Source organism: Puntigrus tetrazona, chromosome 20 (genome assembly GCF_018831695.1).
Source record: "Puntigrus tetrazona isolate hp1 chromosome 20, ASM1883169v1, whole genome shotgun sequence".
Classification (NCBI taxonomy): domain Eukaryota; kingdom Metazoa; phylum Chordata; class Actinopteri; order Cypriniformes; family Cyprinidae; genus Puntigrus; species Puntigrus tetrazona.
This window is the reverse complement of record NC_056718.1, coordinates 21,258,720-21,274,286: the sequence shown is the minus strand read 5'-3', so window position 1 is coordinate 21,274,286 and position 15,567 is coordinate 21,258,720. Positions and strand designations below refer to the sequence as shown.

General features: G+C 37.7%; 2 protein-coding genes across 3 annotated transcripts; both read left to right on the top strand.

The window, feature by feature from the left end:
- The first annotated feature begins 48 nt into the window (after positions 1 to 48).
- Positions 49 to 8,872, top strand: prdm1c (PR domain containing 1c, with ZNF domain). Its single transcript, XM_043220543.1, has 8 exons — positions 49 to 193; positions 1,293 to 1,500; positions 2,131 to 2,177; positions 2,209 to 2,281; positions 4,361 to 4,622; positions 5,466 to 6,142; positions 6,825 to 6,953; positions 7,030 to 8,872. The coding sequence occupies exons 2-8, from the start codon at positions 1,312 to 1,314 to the stop codon at positions 7,516 to 7,518; spliced, it is 1,866 nt and encodes a 621-aa protein (XP_043076478.1). The 5' UTR covers positions 49 to 193; positions 1,293 to 1,311; the 3' UTR covers positions 7,519 to 8,872.
- Positions 8,873 to 9,319: 447 nt separating this feature from the next.
- Positions 9,320 to 14,754, top strand: xkr5a (XK related 5a). 2 transcript variants are annotated; one of them, XM_043219157.1, is made up of 7 exons: positions 9,320 to 9,452; positions 10,266 to 10,449; positions 11,097 to 11,281; positions 11,368 to 11,580; positions 12,237 to 12,406; positions 12,647 to 12,758; positions 13,403 to 14,754. In XM_043219157.1, exons 1-7 carry the CDS (start codon positions 9,350 to 9,352, stop codon positions 14,341 to 14,343), a joined length of 1,908 nt encoding a protein of 635 aa, XP_043075092.1. In that variant the 5' UTR covers positions 9,320 to 9,349; the 3' UTR covers positions 14,344 to 14,754. The 2 variants fall into 2 exon arrangements, with proteins under 2 accessions (XP_043075092.1, XP_043075093.1); XM_043219158.1 differs by having other exon boundaries at positions 9,340 to 9,478.
- Positions 14,755 to 15,567: the final 813 nt, after the last annotated feature.

Sequence of the window (15,567 nt, the reverse complement as noted above, 5' to 3'; positions counted from 1 at the left end):
TGCACATTCAAAGAGAGAAAAAGAGAAAGACTCCGATGGGTGGAGGAAGACATCAGGGTGGAGTTTGTCTTCAGATGATGTCTGAATGAAAACGCAAGTATCTACACATTCAAGAGAAACAGAGACGGAGAGCTTGCCTGCGACGTCCTCAGACAGCTGGACAGAAGCTCACACTGACTCCACAGAAGCCACAGTAAGAGCGTTTCACTCTCTTTGAACATGCGTTCGGTCTGTATGGTAAGGTGCGTGTGAATCAGCTGAAGCTCAGGCTGAAGGAAACGTCTTCAGGTCAGATGTTGAGTGTGTGTTGTGGTCGCAGCTCCGTGTGTGAGCGAGAACTTCTCTGCTGTTAAGTTTCATTCTTAGTGCTTCTTACTTATACGTGCGCTTTTGGTCTTATACTGCAATAAAAAAGATCAGTAAGAATGATTACACTGGTTCCATATCATTATTAACTTTGTCTCAGATGAATATAAACTCCTTTGGAGAGTAAAATGTATAAATAAATTAAACTGGTTTTATACGGTACAGTAAAAGTGAGGCATAAGATGAATGCTAAGGAGCCCATGTTTTATTGCTTTGGATTGCAAATGTTAGTAAATTTTGGTCGTGGAAAAACATGCATTTGATTGTATTTTTATTGCTCTAATCAAAAATTAAAGAAATAGTCCAGCCATAGATTAGCTTGTTTCTTCCAGAATATACATGGAGAAATTTAGCATCACTTGAGTCTCTGCAGTGAATGGGTGCCGTCAGAATGAGCTTTTTTTTATGTTGACACTTAAAGATACTTTAAGTGTCAGACAAACACTTAAAGTATCTTTTGGATGTTTTCTTTCAACTAAAAAAAACATTTTATAAAAAAAAAAAAAATCTGACAGGTACATGAAAAAACCCTTAAATCCACACACCTCCAGTCCATCAACAAGTGAAAAGCTGCATGTTTGTAGAAAAAAAAATCCAATATTAGGGTGTTTTAACTGCAAAATGTTTTATCATTATTCTTCATTATTTGTTGTACTGTGCCGTAAAGAGCACGTCTTTTTAACATTTGTTGATTGCCACCGTTCTAAGCTTAGTGTGTCTAGTTTTTAGGCCTAGACTATGTTCAGTCAATTATATCTTAGTCTTGTAAGCTGTCTTACAAACAAAGACAATGTACAGTGTACGTATTAGATGGCCTGCAAGTAATTTTTCAGATTCCTTTGAAATCAATGAAATCACGTAACAACCCAACTGCACAGGAAATACAGAACGCTTTATCTTTAATCATGGGTGTCATTTTTTGTCAGCGTCTTCTCCACTGTGATCATGCCATCAAAAACGCACGCGGCCACAGCAAACGAGAGCATCACTGTACAAACTGAGGAGCAGAACGTGGATCTGAGACACAAGCATCATGTTAAAGATCGGCGTGAGCCAGACTTTGATGGGTGGAAGGAAACCATAGCCCAGACATCATTACCCAGAAACCTCAGATTTGCATATCATCAAACTCAGGTACACACAAGCTGATTTGGACACTTAAATCAATCTTGAAAGTTATTATAGTAAAATAATACAATTTGTTACTAGAAATAAAGTTAATGTACAATACACTTTTAAGCAAATATTGTGCATAGTGTTTGTGACATATACATATATATATATATATATATATATATATAAAATATATATATATATATATATATATATATATATATATATATATATATATATATATATACATATATATATATATATATATATATATATATATATATATATATATATATATATATGTATATATATATATATATGTATATATATATATATATATATATATATATATATATATATATATATATATATATATATATATATATATATATATATATATATATATATATATATATATATATATATATATATATATATATATATATATATATATATATATATATATATATATATATATATATATATATATATATATATATATATATATATATATATATATATATACATATATATATATATATATATATATATATATATATATATATATATATATATATATATATATATATATATATATATATATATATATATATATAATATATATATTATTTTCTAATGGTGTGTGATCAGAAGGTGCAGGGTGTTTTCACCACAGAGGTCATTCCTGCAGGGACCCGGCCTCTCCTCGGGAGACGCTCTTCCCCGTGCATGCCCGCTGCTCGAGAAAACTCTTCACCCTGAAGATACGACTGCAAACATCCACGGAAAACACATCTGGACGGTAAGTCTGCAAATGTGAAAAGATAAGAAGGGTGTTTGTGCATGCGTGTGTGTCTGTCGTGTGAGAGAGAGAAGATCGAAAACCATACTGAGTCATTGGGGTTCATATTTACCAGTCATGCTTCAGGGGCTGGTTGCGCGCTCGTGTTTGGTTTCCCGGTCTTGAGGACGCACTCCTGCGACTGCTTACTCAGTGACGAGTCGGCTGCCCCTCCTCTTTATTGTCACCATCACCCCGTCCTTTATTCGCCGCCCTTCAGCTGTGTTCGAGAGGAGGGGCGTGGTACACACTGTGTCTCGTACACTGACTCAGCCAGAGGGTGAAGTGGCTCGTCCCGACAGCGCGTCGTGGGACCCATTACAGTGCGACGACTGCACATACACACACACAAATCTCTGACGACCGGAGAAAGAGAGCGGAAGAAGCAGTGTTTCCAGAAAACTACTTCCACAATAGATCAGTTCTGATTGCACACTTTTCAGTACTATTTTTGTTAAAAAGCCTCTCCGAATTTCTGTCATTCAGTCAATATTTATATGATTATGTTTTCTTTTCTAATGGTGTGTGATCAGAAGGTGCAGGGTGTTTTCACCACAGAGGTCATTCCTGACCTCTTGGCCCGAAAACACTCACCCTAAATGACTGCAAACATCCATACAAGTCAAATGTGAAAAAGAAAAAGATAAGAAGGGTGTTTGTGCATGCGTGTCTGTGTGTGAGAGAGAAAGATCGAAAACCATACTGAGTCATTGGGGTTCATATTTACCAGTCATGCTTCAGGGGTGTGCGCGCTCGTGTTTGGTTTCTCTGACGCACTGCTTCTCGCTTACATGTGCCAGTAAAGCTACACACTCGTGTCTCGTACACTGACTCAGCGAGGAAGTGGCTGACAGGGCCGCGCGCGCAACACACACACACACACACATACAGAGAGAGCAGTGTTTCCAGAAAACCTTAATAGATCATTCTGATGCATTTGCAGTACCAATGAATTTCCCATTCAGTCAATATTTCTGATGTATAAGTTAATTTTGACCTCAGAAAACACTCTAAATGCCTCATACAGTCAAAAATGTAAAACAAAAAATTGCAAGTATTTTTATAAGTGCATACAATAGGAAATATGCAATAAATGCTTTTTTAGACTGAGAAGTTACAATAACATTTAAAAGTTTGTGGTCAGCTGGGGAATTAAAAGAAAGAAATTAATAAAAAGAAATTAATGCATTTATTAAGAAAGGATGTATTAAACTGATCAAAAGTTTCAATGCATTTATAATGTTAACAAATAAATGCTTTTCTTTTGAACTTGAACTTTACTGATTTGCACAAAAATATGAAGCACTGTTTACACTGACAATGATCAAAAATATTTATTGAGCAGCAAATCAGCGTATTAGAATGATTCTGAAGAATCGTGCTATGACTCTGAAAATCCAGCTTTGCATCAGAGAAATAAATGACATTTTAGCACATATTCAAATAGAAAGCGGTTATTTGAAATTGCAGTAAAATTTCACGACATTACAGTTTTTTCTGTATTTTTACTTAAATGAATACAGCCTCGGTGAGCATAAGGTGTAATGTTTAAACAATAGTAATACATACTATATTTTATAGGCCTATACTAAAATTAAGTACTCATCATATTGCTTTAAATGGAAATGAATTTGACCACATCTCTGTATGACCACATCAAACGCAAAGCATGCGAGTGCGATTTCTTAAGTTCAATATTAGACTGGAACAACTAAACTGAAAAAAGAAAGAGAGAAAGAGAAACAGGTGTTGTAAGGTCAAACAGTCGTGCTCTTCAAACGGCAGCTAAAAGACTGAATCAACAACTAAACCACAACCTCTCACTTTCACACAGTAACTCGCGCAAACAGATGTGCACTTTAAATCTGAGAACAAAACACTAATCTCATGCGGTTTCATTTCCTAAACCCGTCAGGATGCTTATAAGTGCTTGCTAAGCAGAGCTATTGCTCATACTGACACTGGCGGATGATTAAATCAAATTGAAAAAAAAAGGTGTCATTTTTAATCTTACGATTCTGTTTTTATTCTCTTACAAAGATCTTCTCAGAGGGGCGATTGCATCACTTCCTGTCTTGCGAGGATGAGGGTGGCAGCAACTGGATGCGCTTTGTAAACTATGCCCCGTCTCCTTGGCAGCAGAATCTCGCCCCATTCCAAATTGGAATGCACATTTACTTCTGTGCCATGAAGCTTCTGATGCCGGGGGAGGAGCTGCTGGTGGGGCGGAGCTTAGAATGCGAGCACCCAATGAACGCCAGCTTCAGAACTGCCCGTCCAAAACAGACACTTCCCACACACTGTGAGTGACAGCCACATCGGTTTCATACTATTCTGAGCCATACACCTGGAGTGATTTGAAATAAATAAATGCATCTATTTTATTAATAATATTTCAACATGGGATAACAGCTTAATTTAGAAATATATCATTTCCAGCTTCATAAATTAGCTTCATATGCTAAATTTAATTTCATTTCATTGCAAAACTGTGATGATATTTTATTATGAAATTTTGTGCTATTTGCTGCCATAGAATGTCATCTTTTGGGCTAGTGTGGTAGAAAACATATAAAAATTCACATTCAGGAGTTGATCTTATTGCACGTTATGTCTGCATCTGTAGATTTCAATAATAATGCATATCTTTAAAGCCGGTTTTCTCAAAATGACTTTTTCTCCTGCAATGAGTCAGAGTTTTGAACTTCAGTAGCACTTATACGTAAACCACAGTTTATAGTCTTCTTTGTATCTACATCCTGAAGGTTTTTACAGACGGGTTTGTCCATATATATTTCACCAGGTTTTATATCATGATTTGTTTCTTCTGGCTCTTGACAGCATTTTTTGTTTGGAGTGATAAAAAGAGAAATCTGAAATTTGCTACATAAAACTTTTAATACGTCAACAAAATCAAACAGGAATTTTGAACCTGACAATTTCTGTAAATGTATACAAATTAGTGCATATTTAATTAGATAATGCATAATTTGCATATTTAATCACATAATTTTAGAACATTTCATAATAATAAAACAATTCTTAGTTTACTCTGTCAATTGGAGATATATCATATTTTCTAAACACACTCAGAGAGGCCATCTTGCCTTAAAGATTTTTCTAATAATCTGTTTTCCTGCTTCAGCTTATTCTCAGGGTAAAAATCATGTGAGGTGGAGAAAGCGAGGTCACACGGTTACTGAAATCCTGGATCTGGATCGCAGGACTGATCATCAAAAAGTGACCAGAGACCAGCAGAATCCAAAATTTCCTTCATTTTTAATGATTAATGCCATCTCTGGTGTAGGGAGGCATGTATACACCTCTGCTATCCCACAATCCTCTATGCCAATGTATATATGGCCTGTTATTCAATACATGCCGTCACATCAGCCAGTCCCATCATCACTACACATGTCCCATCATATTCCACTAATCCACATGCATCCATCTCTCTTGCATCCAACATCCAATGAGAATCATTCGGCATTAGCGCTGACCAATAGAGGAGACCCCAAATTTAAAATGACAGACGCTGTAAAGAGAGAAATGAATCCTAAAGACAGTATCAAAGCAAGTGATCTGTCTCTGGCTGAAGTGTCCCGTACTGATGACATCATAGCCCAGAGAGCATTACCTGAGGTGGGAGTGGCTTCCTCAAATGGCCCCGCCTCCGCCCGTCACAGCACAGAGTCTCAGGCTGGCCAAAAGCGACTTGTAGGTTACAAGTCTTTACCGTATCCATTACAGAGACAGAATGGAAAGATCCAGTATAAGTGTAACGTGTGCGGAAAGAACTTCAGTCAGCTGTCCAATCTCAAGGTACATGGGTTATTAACTTTTTTCTCACTTAAAATAAACATTATTTGAAATAAAATATTAAAATATTTCAATTAATCCTTTTTTTCAATTTTTTATCTCCTCTAGTTACCAGAGGCATTAGTCTTCATTTAACAACATTAGTAAAACTAACAAATTTTTAAATGGAGAATAAAAAAATCTAAATATTAAAAACTCTTATAGTATATTAGTTATACATAAAATAAAAATTATGATAAGAAAGATGATGATAACAAAGACGTTTTGAAAGAAGTTGTTGCAGTTCAAGGCTGCATTTAGTGGATTAAAATTACAGTAAAAACAATAATGTGAAATATTATCACAATTCAAAATAGCTGCTTATTTATATTGTATATTGAATATATTGTATAATTTATTCCTATGATCATAGATTAATTTCTAGCAACATTATTCTAGCCATCAGTGTCACATGATCCTTCAGAAATCATTCTAATATACTGATTTGCTGCTCGAGAAACATTTCAGGTTATGATCAACTGATCAGGATTGTTTGATCAAAAGATCAAAGGAACAGCATTATCTGAAATGGAAATCTTTTGGATATCATCATTGTCACCTATTATGTCCTTGCTGAATAAAATTAGATAAGTAAATATTAAATGTCTAGCCCATTTTTTTCTCTAAATCTCTCTCTGTTCTCCAGGTGCACCTGAGGGTTCACAGCGGTGAGAAACCCTACAAGTGCAACATCTGCAAGAGGAGCTTTTCCCAGCTGGCTCACCTTCAAAAGCACATCCAGGTTCATACAGGAGAGAAACCACACGAATGCCACGTAAGTGCACACAGAGCAACATCTCACAGCCGTCTAAAAGTCTCAGCGGAGATCTCACGGCGTCTCTCGTGCGCAGGTGTGTAACAGGCGTTTCAGCAGCTGCAGTAACCTGAAGACTCACCTGCGGCTGCACTCGGGCGAGCGGCCGTACGTCTGCCAGCAGTGCCCGGCCAGCTTCACCCAGCACATGCACCTGCGGCTGCACAGACGCCTGCACGCTGCCCCACACTCGCACCGCTGCCCGCGCTGCTCCCGCAGCTACACACACCTGTGCAGCCTCCGGATCCACCTGCGCCAGTTCTGCCCCGCCTCCAGCATCGCAGGCTCCGCCTCTCAGCTGCGCCGAGCCAACGACGAGATCCAGAGGTTTGACCTGACTGAAGGTGCAGCCAAGCTTGAGGCCGGCTTGGAGGCGCAGTCTATAAAGAAGATGTGTCAGGTGATCTGGGCGGCTGCAGCTCCACCCGTCGACCAACAGGGAGCAGCACAGGCCCAAACAAAGACACCTGATTCATCCAGCTCTCTTTCTTCGGAGGTTAGAGCCCCGCACGGGCCTCAAATTTAGGCCCTAGCCCAGCCCTGGCCCAAAGCACTTTGGCCCTAGTTGGCCCGTGTCCAACAGTTTATCAGAATTACTGACCCTTTTTATTTTTCACCCTAATACCAAAATGCCTTACACAGCTGTTTCAGCTATTGAAATAGGTCTGTTTTGAGAGTAATGGCAAAATGATTATATTTTTATGACCAAGCGACCAGCAGCAGACAGTGATGCATTCAAACTATGAATGATCCATTTAGCCTTCTCAAATCATCACGACTTGCTTGTATTTTTAGCCTTCACCATAATGTTTTTGATAAAGGTAAAGAGTCATTCTGAACTGTAAAGGGTCTACTTTTATTTGTGTGCACTGAGAATATCAGCAAAATATGATTTCATAGAATAAAAACAGGAGCGCTTCACAAAAATTAACCTTAATCCATCAAAAAAGACATGATAATTATATCTATAGAAAGCTTTAAATTATCACTTAACTAAATAAAAAAAATAGAAAACAATTTTTTTCATCACTAATTGATGGATGTCTAAAATATAAAAATAAGGAGGAGCCTAAAACAGGCCCGAACCCTAGTCTGAACTATGATCTGAAAATGGTCTGATATTATTTTTTATTTAAATTAACACTTTTATTCAGCAAGAACCCATTTATCTAAAAATAACAGTAAAGGCATTTATAATGTAACATAACTGACGTAATAAGTAAATTTAGCTTTGCATCACAGGAATAAATGGCATTTTAAAATATATTCAAACAGAAATTGCAGTAACATTTCACAATATTGCACTTTTTTATTGTATTTCCGTTCAAATACATGCCTCTGTGAGCTTAAAAACTCTTAAGGATTTTACTGATCCAAAACTTTTGAATGGTAGTGTGTGCTGGTATGTTATACGAATAGCATTTAAATGCACAGTACTAAAAGTTGCAGTCATTCGTTTTGTTTGTTATTAATAAACATGTTATATAAAGTAGTAAACATCTGAAGTGGATTAAAATCGTTCATCTAAGTTGTCCTAAAACTACAATGCATTCTTTTCCTTGGACACCTTTGATACAATTTTTGTGATCCACTGAAATTGTAGTTTTAAGGGGAGATCAGGATTAGTTGTCAAATTTTTGTATAGCAACAACTGAGCAGAGTAAATTCAAGCAAACAAGCACCAGACAAGAGTCAACTGGATAAGAGTATTTTCATTAACATCACATAGCTGAAAGCTGGCATTTGTTTCATAAGTAATACCTGTACATAATTTATTAATGCAATTTCCGTTGCCTTAAAGAGTGGTTTTGTTTTGTTTTGTTTTGTGTTTATGCTTTTTTCATTTTTACTATTTCATGATTTTTTGTTTAATTCTTCTTACTGTTTTTCTGAATATTTTAGTTAAACAGCCATTAAACAGACTATAACATATTTAAATACACGTGTGGTGGTTTTTTTTTTACACATAAGGTGTGTGTGTGTGTGTGTGTTAGAGAGGCGTCCAGCTGATATCACATTTCTCTTGTGTTGTCCGACAGAGCGGCATGTTTGTAAACATCCGGGTCACTGTAAAACACACGCACGCACACACACACACACACACACACACACAGCGAGAGAGCGAGAGAGATTTATAGGTAAGCCCACACATAATGTGAAATAATTACAATAATATAATAAAACAAATTTATATAATAACACACCAGTTTATTGTCGTATGCGAGCTACTGTCTCTTTAAAAATCCAGGAGCATGACGTCAGATATTTTGACAGGACGACGGAGAAACCGGATCCGCCGCTGACAACAACAACAAACACAAAGATGTCTCGCGGAGCGCCGAGCCCCGGTCGTTGAGATGCCGGTAACGGAGCGGAGAGGATGCGGCGCGTGCTCGAGCTGCTGGCGCGTGCTGCTGCTCGTTGCGTCCGCGCTCGTGCTGCTGGCGGAGAGAGCGGCGCGTGAGTGACCTTATACCGCATCACAGGTGCATCTGATGCACCCCATCCATCGCAACATAAAGACCGTTACCACGACATTTACACTGTACTGCAAAGAGTACCATAGTATTATTGTGTAGATCCAAGTAATACGTCCAAAACATGATATTATATTGGTAGTGCATGCCATGGTGTAACCATGATACCTGTTCAAAAACGTGGTTATACATGGTACATGGTACACTGCATTATAAATGATACTGTTTATGACCTCTGGTTTATCTGATGTAGCTGTGGCTTGTCAAATAATAATTTAAAAAATCCTATGGTACTCAATGTTTTTTTGGGTGGGGTACCTTGGAGCTTCATGTAAAAACACTGACACAAGATTTTATGTATATATGAAGGAAGAATAAAAATGCAATATAGTTTACATTTAGATTATAAATTGATAAAAATATGTTAATTTATATATTTATAATTTGTCAAATAATAAAATTAATAAAATCTGCTATGAGAGTATTGTTGCATAGATGTAGATGTACAGAAACATTTTCAGTATAATTCAGTTTCTTTTCAAAATGCGCTTTTCGAAATAAATATTGTTCCAAAGCAGCTTTAGAGATTTAGGCATCCATAAAAACCTGACCTGCTAGCTTTTGTGTCAGAAATCGCAGATTGCAGAATAGTTTTGATCATATCACATTTTCACCTGGATTTACTGTGATATAATCTCATCCCATTTCACTGCTCTTTTGTTGTAATCTCATACAAAGCATAGTGACGTGCACAGATGGAGTTTGGTGGTAACACATGTTCTCTGTTGTTCATCAGTGGTCTGCTGTGTGGGCTTCTACCTGTGGAAGGAGGAGCTGTGTTTGGCCGGACTGACCTTTGCCCTCCTGTTGCCGGGGTCACTGGTGCAGGTGTTGAGCTTCAGGTGGTACAGGGCCGACGGAGACAACCGGACATGCCACAATTTCATCATACATACACTTCACCTGGGCATCTTAAAAAGGTGTTTACGTGTGTGTGCGTCCATATCTGTTTAAAGCAATTCTTCAGACTTTTTTGTCAGTCGAATTGTTAAGATGTCAAATGCATATCCCTTGAGAATTTTTGTAATTACTCCAATAAATTAATGGCACGCTTGCATGTTACATTTTATGCAAGTAAACAGATAACAAAAAATAACAATATGTTAAAAATGCACTCACCTCAGGCCATTCAAGATGTGGATGAGTTTGTGTCTTCATTGGATTTAGAGAAATGCAGCATTCCATCACACTCACAATTGGATCCTCTGTAGTGAATGGGTGCCGTCAGAATGAGAGCCCAAACACTAATAAAAAAGCCCACAAAATTGTGTCTGTGTAAGAAACAAATTTACTGTTAATATTTTATTAACTTCAAACCTTTGCTTCTGGCTAAAATACAAGTTTTAGTACATAATAATGCTTTCTCCAGTTAAAATGGATTATTGTGATGTTTTTATCAGCTGTGTGGACTCTCACTCTGACGGCACCCATTCACTGCTAATGCTAAATCTCTCCAAATCTGTTCCAGTGGAGAAACAAACTCTGCTACTTCTTGGATGGCCCAAGGTTGAGTAAATATGCAGCCGATGTTCATTTTTGGGTCAACTACGCTTGTGTTGTATGTCAGGTTTTGGGATTGCAGTGTGTGTGAATGGACGGCTCAGGGCTCGTCGCAGTCGCATGCGCAGGAGGTGATGCAGCATGCAGACGTGTCTGCTCTGCGTCTGCTGGAGGTTTTGATGATGACTCTGCCGCAGACGCTCCTGCAGACGTACGCCCTGACCGTCACCGACTACGGCCTCTCGTCTCCAGGTAAGTCCTGAGATAGAAAGTTGTTTGAAAACAGTCATTTTTACTGCAGATAAAAACGTTGCACTTTCCATGTGTGTGTTTTGCAGTTGCTTTATGTGGAGCCGTGTGTCTGCTCTCTCTGTCATGGGCGCTGGTGCTCTACAGCCGGGCCTGTTGTTTGATTCGTCCTGGGCATTTGCAGATGCCGCCGGCGGCTCTCCTGTGTCAGCTGCTGTGGAGGATGGGCATGTTAGCGGCCCGCTTCACCAGCCTCGCCCTGTTCACCCGCACCTTTGGCTGCTGGGTCATCGGGGTCCTGGGTGAGTCTGAGCCAAGCACAGCCAGGGTTTGTTTGTAAATTGCCAATAACATTTGAAGAAATCAATTATTATCACTTGACTTGAGAGTCAATAAGATTTTCTTTTTTAAGAGAAATGTATATTTTTATTCAGCAATGAATAACAAATAATTATATTTAAAACAATGGTTAACCATTCGGAAAAAGTCATAAATGTTTTGCATAAATCATTAATTACAGTTAATTACAAAATTACAATCTTGCCAATGATTTCAAATAAATGGTCTTCTTTTGAACCTCATTAAAGAATCTTTAAAAAAAGTATCGCGTTCTTCATAAAAATATGAAGCAGATCTGCTGTTATCAGCTTTGATAATAATAAGCCATTTTTCTTAAGCACCAAGCTTTGCCATCCCATGAATAAATTACATTTTAAAATATATTAAAATACAATTCAAAATAACATTTTTTTTAAATAATATTTCACGATATTATTTCAGGCTATAATCCAAAATATAAAATCAAGTATTTTTTGCAATGTGCAATCATTTCCAAATATACAGCCTGTGAACAGCTTCCATAGCATAAAGTTAGTTGACGTACACAATAATATTATGACGTCATCTCTTAGATTAAGAGGCGTCTAAGACAAACTTTGTGCATCTTATTTTCTCCTAGCGTCTCATTGGTTGATGGCTGCGCTGTGGTTGGTCTCGCAGCAGACTGACATATATGTGGGTCAGTGGTCATGGCGCGTGTTTAACTTTGTTCTTGGAGGCATTCATGTGTTTCTGTTTCTCAACGTGAAGGACGGCCCGTCCCGCTTCCGGATGGCGGGATTCTACACGGTACAAACACACACGATCTCCAGTCCATGAGAGAATGAGATGTATTTGTAGAATATGTGTTTACAGTGTTTTGGTCAGTGTCATTTGCAGTTTTTCGTGGTCTTTTTACACCATTAAAGTTATTAAAAATAACTTTTTTTAAGAATATCAATATGCACAATACGTATTAAAATAGTAGTGCAAAATTTGTAATTACTTTAAGCAAAAGAGTGAAAGCAGTGCTGTTTCTGTGCTGTGTAGGTGATGCTGCTGGAAAATGCTACTCTGCTATTGGCTGCATCTGATATCCTGACTGATGCATCATGGGATAGCTTGATCGTCCCTACTGCTGTGCTGTGTAGCTTTCTGCTCGGTGAGAGTTTCTGTGTATGAGTGCATAACAGAAAGACGGGTCTCCGTTAGAAAAGTTCCAAATTATGAAAAATAATGAAGACATCCATAAAGCAGAGTGTATTTTCATGCTCCTTTTTCATGGTTACTCTGCTATTTTGTTATTGTTAATTTGCACAGAAATGAAATATGTTTAGGGACAAAATGTTTATTAAATAGAAATAGGATGTTTAACTTTATCATTATGTGTGTAAAATTACTTATATCGCACAAAAGTAAAAGAAATGCTATTTTTATATCAATAAATTGACATGATCCTTCAGAAGAAAGATCAAAGAACTTTAAGAATGTGAAATAGAAGTTATTTTAGCATTTGAAATATCTTAACTGTGTGTGTGTGTGCGTGTATATGTATGTTTTACTAAAACTGTGTATATTATGTATATGTAAATGCAGTTAATTCTGATTAAAGTTACATTTATATTAATAAAAATACAAAATAAATAAATTACACAAATCTTTAAAACATTCTAACCAGGTGATTAATTTCTAACCATACGCAGTTCAAATACGAATGTAGTTGCTGTAGATTCATAACTTCCCTCTTTTAGTAACATTTGCGTCTCTTTCAGTTAAATAAATTGCGTTGCTCTCTGTCTCTCTCAGGTTTGACGTCCATGATGTTGTACTATCGTTTCCTACATCCCAAGTCTACTGAAATCTCCCTGGGTTTGCGTCAGCATGCACACATGGGCCGAGAGTGTCTTCAGCAGGGAGATTCGTCCTTCTCTCTGGGGGACAAAAGTCTTCCTCCTGCCCCTCTTCCTGTCCTTTTCCCGGCTTCTCATCCCTCCTTCTCTCTCTCTGGGATCCCTGGCTCTCTTTTAGAGCATCCCGGGAGCTGTGGTGTGAAGCCGGACGGAGAGTGTCGGCACCATCACTGGCTGCTCATCCGCCTCGCCCTGAAAACCGGCGACCCGGTTAAGATCAACGGGGCGTATGGGGCGGGGGGGGTGTCCGGCATACTGCTTGTGGATCGGAAGGGAGAGATGATGGAGGATGGGTGTGTGTCTACTTCGGAGAGCCGGGATGATACAATGGCGCCGCTGTCTGACTGCAGGGAGGAGTTTGAGAGCGTGAGTGAAGCCAGAGAAGAAGACGATGCCGACGACAGCCTCGAAATGGAGAGCCCGTTAGAGTCGCCCGCTTCAGAGTGCAAGCGGAGCTCGCCCGAGGGAAAGTCTGTTTTTGGGGACAGTCCCGAGCCTAATTATTGCCCCACCGAATCCAGCTCCACATTATACTTCAGCGCCGACCCACAATCTCCCAGCAGCTCCAGTAACCCGCGTCTGGACCGCGAGACGCCCTTTGGTTTCGGTTCTGGTACCGGGCTGGAAACTTTAGATGAGCTGAGCCCTATTTCCACAGACGGCGGGTTGCACCGGGATCTTGTCCGGGGGCTTCTGGGCCGAGCCGGACCCTGTTACACCTCTGCGCCCGGACTGAGCGGGCAAGGGCTTCCGGATGGTTCTGGGATGCACCTCAGGGGCCCCCGCAGGCAGGTGGTACTGTCCCGCAGGGGTCCGGAAGAGGACGCTGGCTTTTAACAGCCTATGAACAGCAGCTTTAATTTGGAGTTGTCGTCGGTTTCCAGCAGGAAAGTTGTTGCAATGTGGGCGTGTCTTTAACGACATGCAAATGAGCTTCAATGGCAACTACCAATGAGAGTGAAGATGATCTAGATGAAGAAGGTGTTAATGTTGTCTGTGAGCGTTTCACTGTTTTGTATAATTTATCTCTGCCCACATTCAGCATTCAGGGATGTCATTTAAAAGATGATTGCTGTAAACTTTATCAGAAATTGTCAGCAATGAGTTTCATTCATGCAAAAATACTGTTCATGATCTGATGCAATTTCAATACTACGTCCCTTTCAGAATGTGAATTTTTAGTGGCAGGAGAACATGCATATTATATATATATATATATATATATATATATATATATATATATATATATATATATATACATACATATACATACATTATATATATATATATATATATATATATATATATATATGTGTGTGTGTGTGTATTTTTTTTTCTAAAAAATGTCTCTTCTGCTCTCCAAGACTAAATTTATTTGATTAAAAATACAGTGAAAACTGTAAAATTGTGAAATATTATTACAATTTAAAATAACACTTTTCTATTTTAAAGATCAAAGCTGAATTTTAACATGATCCATCAGAATTCATTCTAATATGCTGATTTGATTATTATCAATGTGGAAAACATTTTTGCTGCTTCACTTTTTTCATGGAAACTGTGATACGCTTTTTTAAAGAATTCTCTGATGAATAGAAATCTGAAAAGAACAGCATTTATTTGAAATATAAATCTTCTGTATCATTAACAATGTCTTTACTGTTACTTTTGATCAATTTAATGTGTTCTTGCTGAATAACAGTATACTTAGTACTAACTACAAATTATATATATATATATATATATATATATATATATATATATATATATATATATATATATATATATATATATATATATAGTAGATTTACAGCCTGCATACAACTGCTTATTGACTGTCAGTATAAATGGGGCATTAATTAATGAAATACAAGCAGCTGAAACTTAAACCTGGATATGATATTTAAGACAATAGAACTGAGTAAAATATTTAAACATACTGTCTGAAGGAACAAAAACTGAATGTTTTTATTCTGTTGTTCTGTTTTATTTCTCTTTCTGTTTATGTTCAGAATGGAATACTGCACAGTATATACTGTCTACTTTTTAATAAGTAAGTGA

Coding starts and splice junctions, on each gene's coding strand:
- xkr5a (XM_043219157.1), top strand. CDS start 9,350: ATGCCGGTAACGGAGCGGAGAGGATGCGGCGCGTGCTCGAGCTGCTGG. Junction 11,282..11,367: donor CTACGGCCTCTCGTCTCCAG/GTAAGTCCTGAG, acceptor TGTGTTTTGCAG/TTGCTTTATGTGGAGCCGTG. Junction 11,581..12,236: donor CTGGGTCATCGGGGTCCTGG/GTGAGTCTGAGC, acceptor ATTTTCTCCTAG/CGTCTCATTGGTTGATGGCT.
- prdm1c (XM_043220543.1), top strand. CDS start 1,312: ATGCCATCAAAAACGCACGCGGCCACAGCAAACGAGAGCATCACTGTA. Junction 6,143..6,824: donor GTCAGCTGTCCAATCTCAAG/GTACATGGGTTA, acceptor TCTGTTCTCCAG/GTGCACCTGAGGGTTCACAG. Junction 6,954..7,029: donor AGAAACCACACGAATGCCAC/GTAAGTGCACAC, acceptor TCTCGTGCGCAG/GTGTGTAACAGGCGTTTCAG.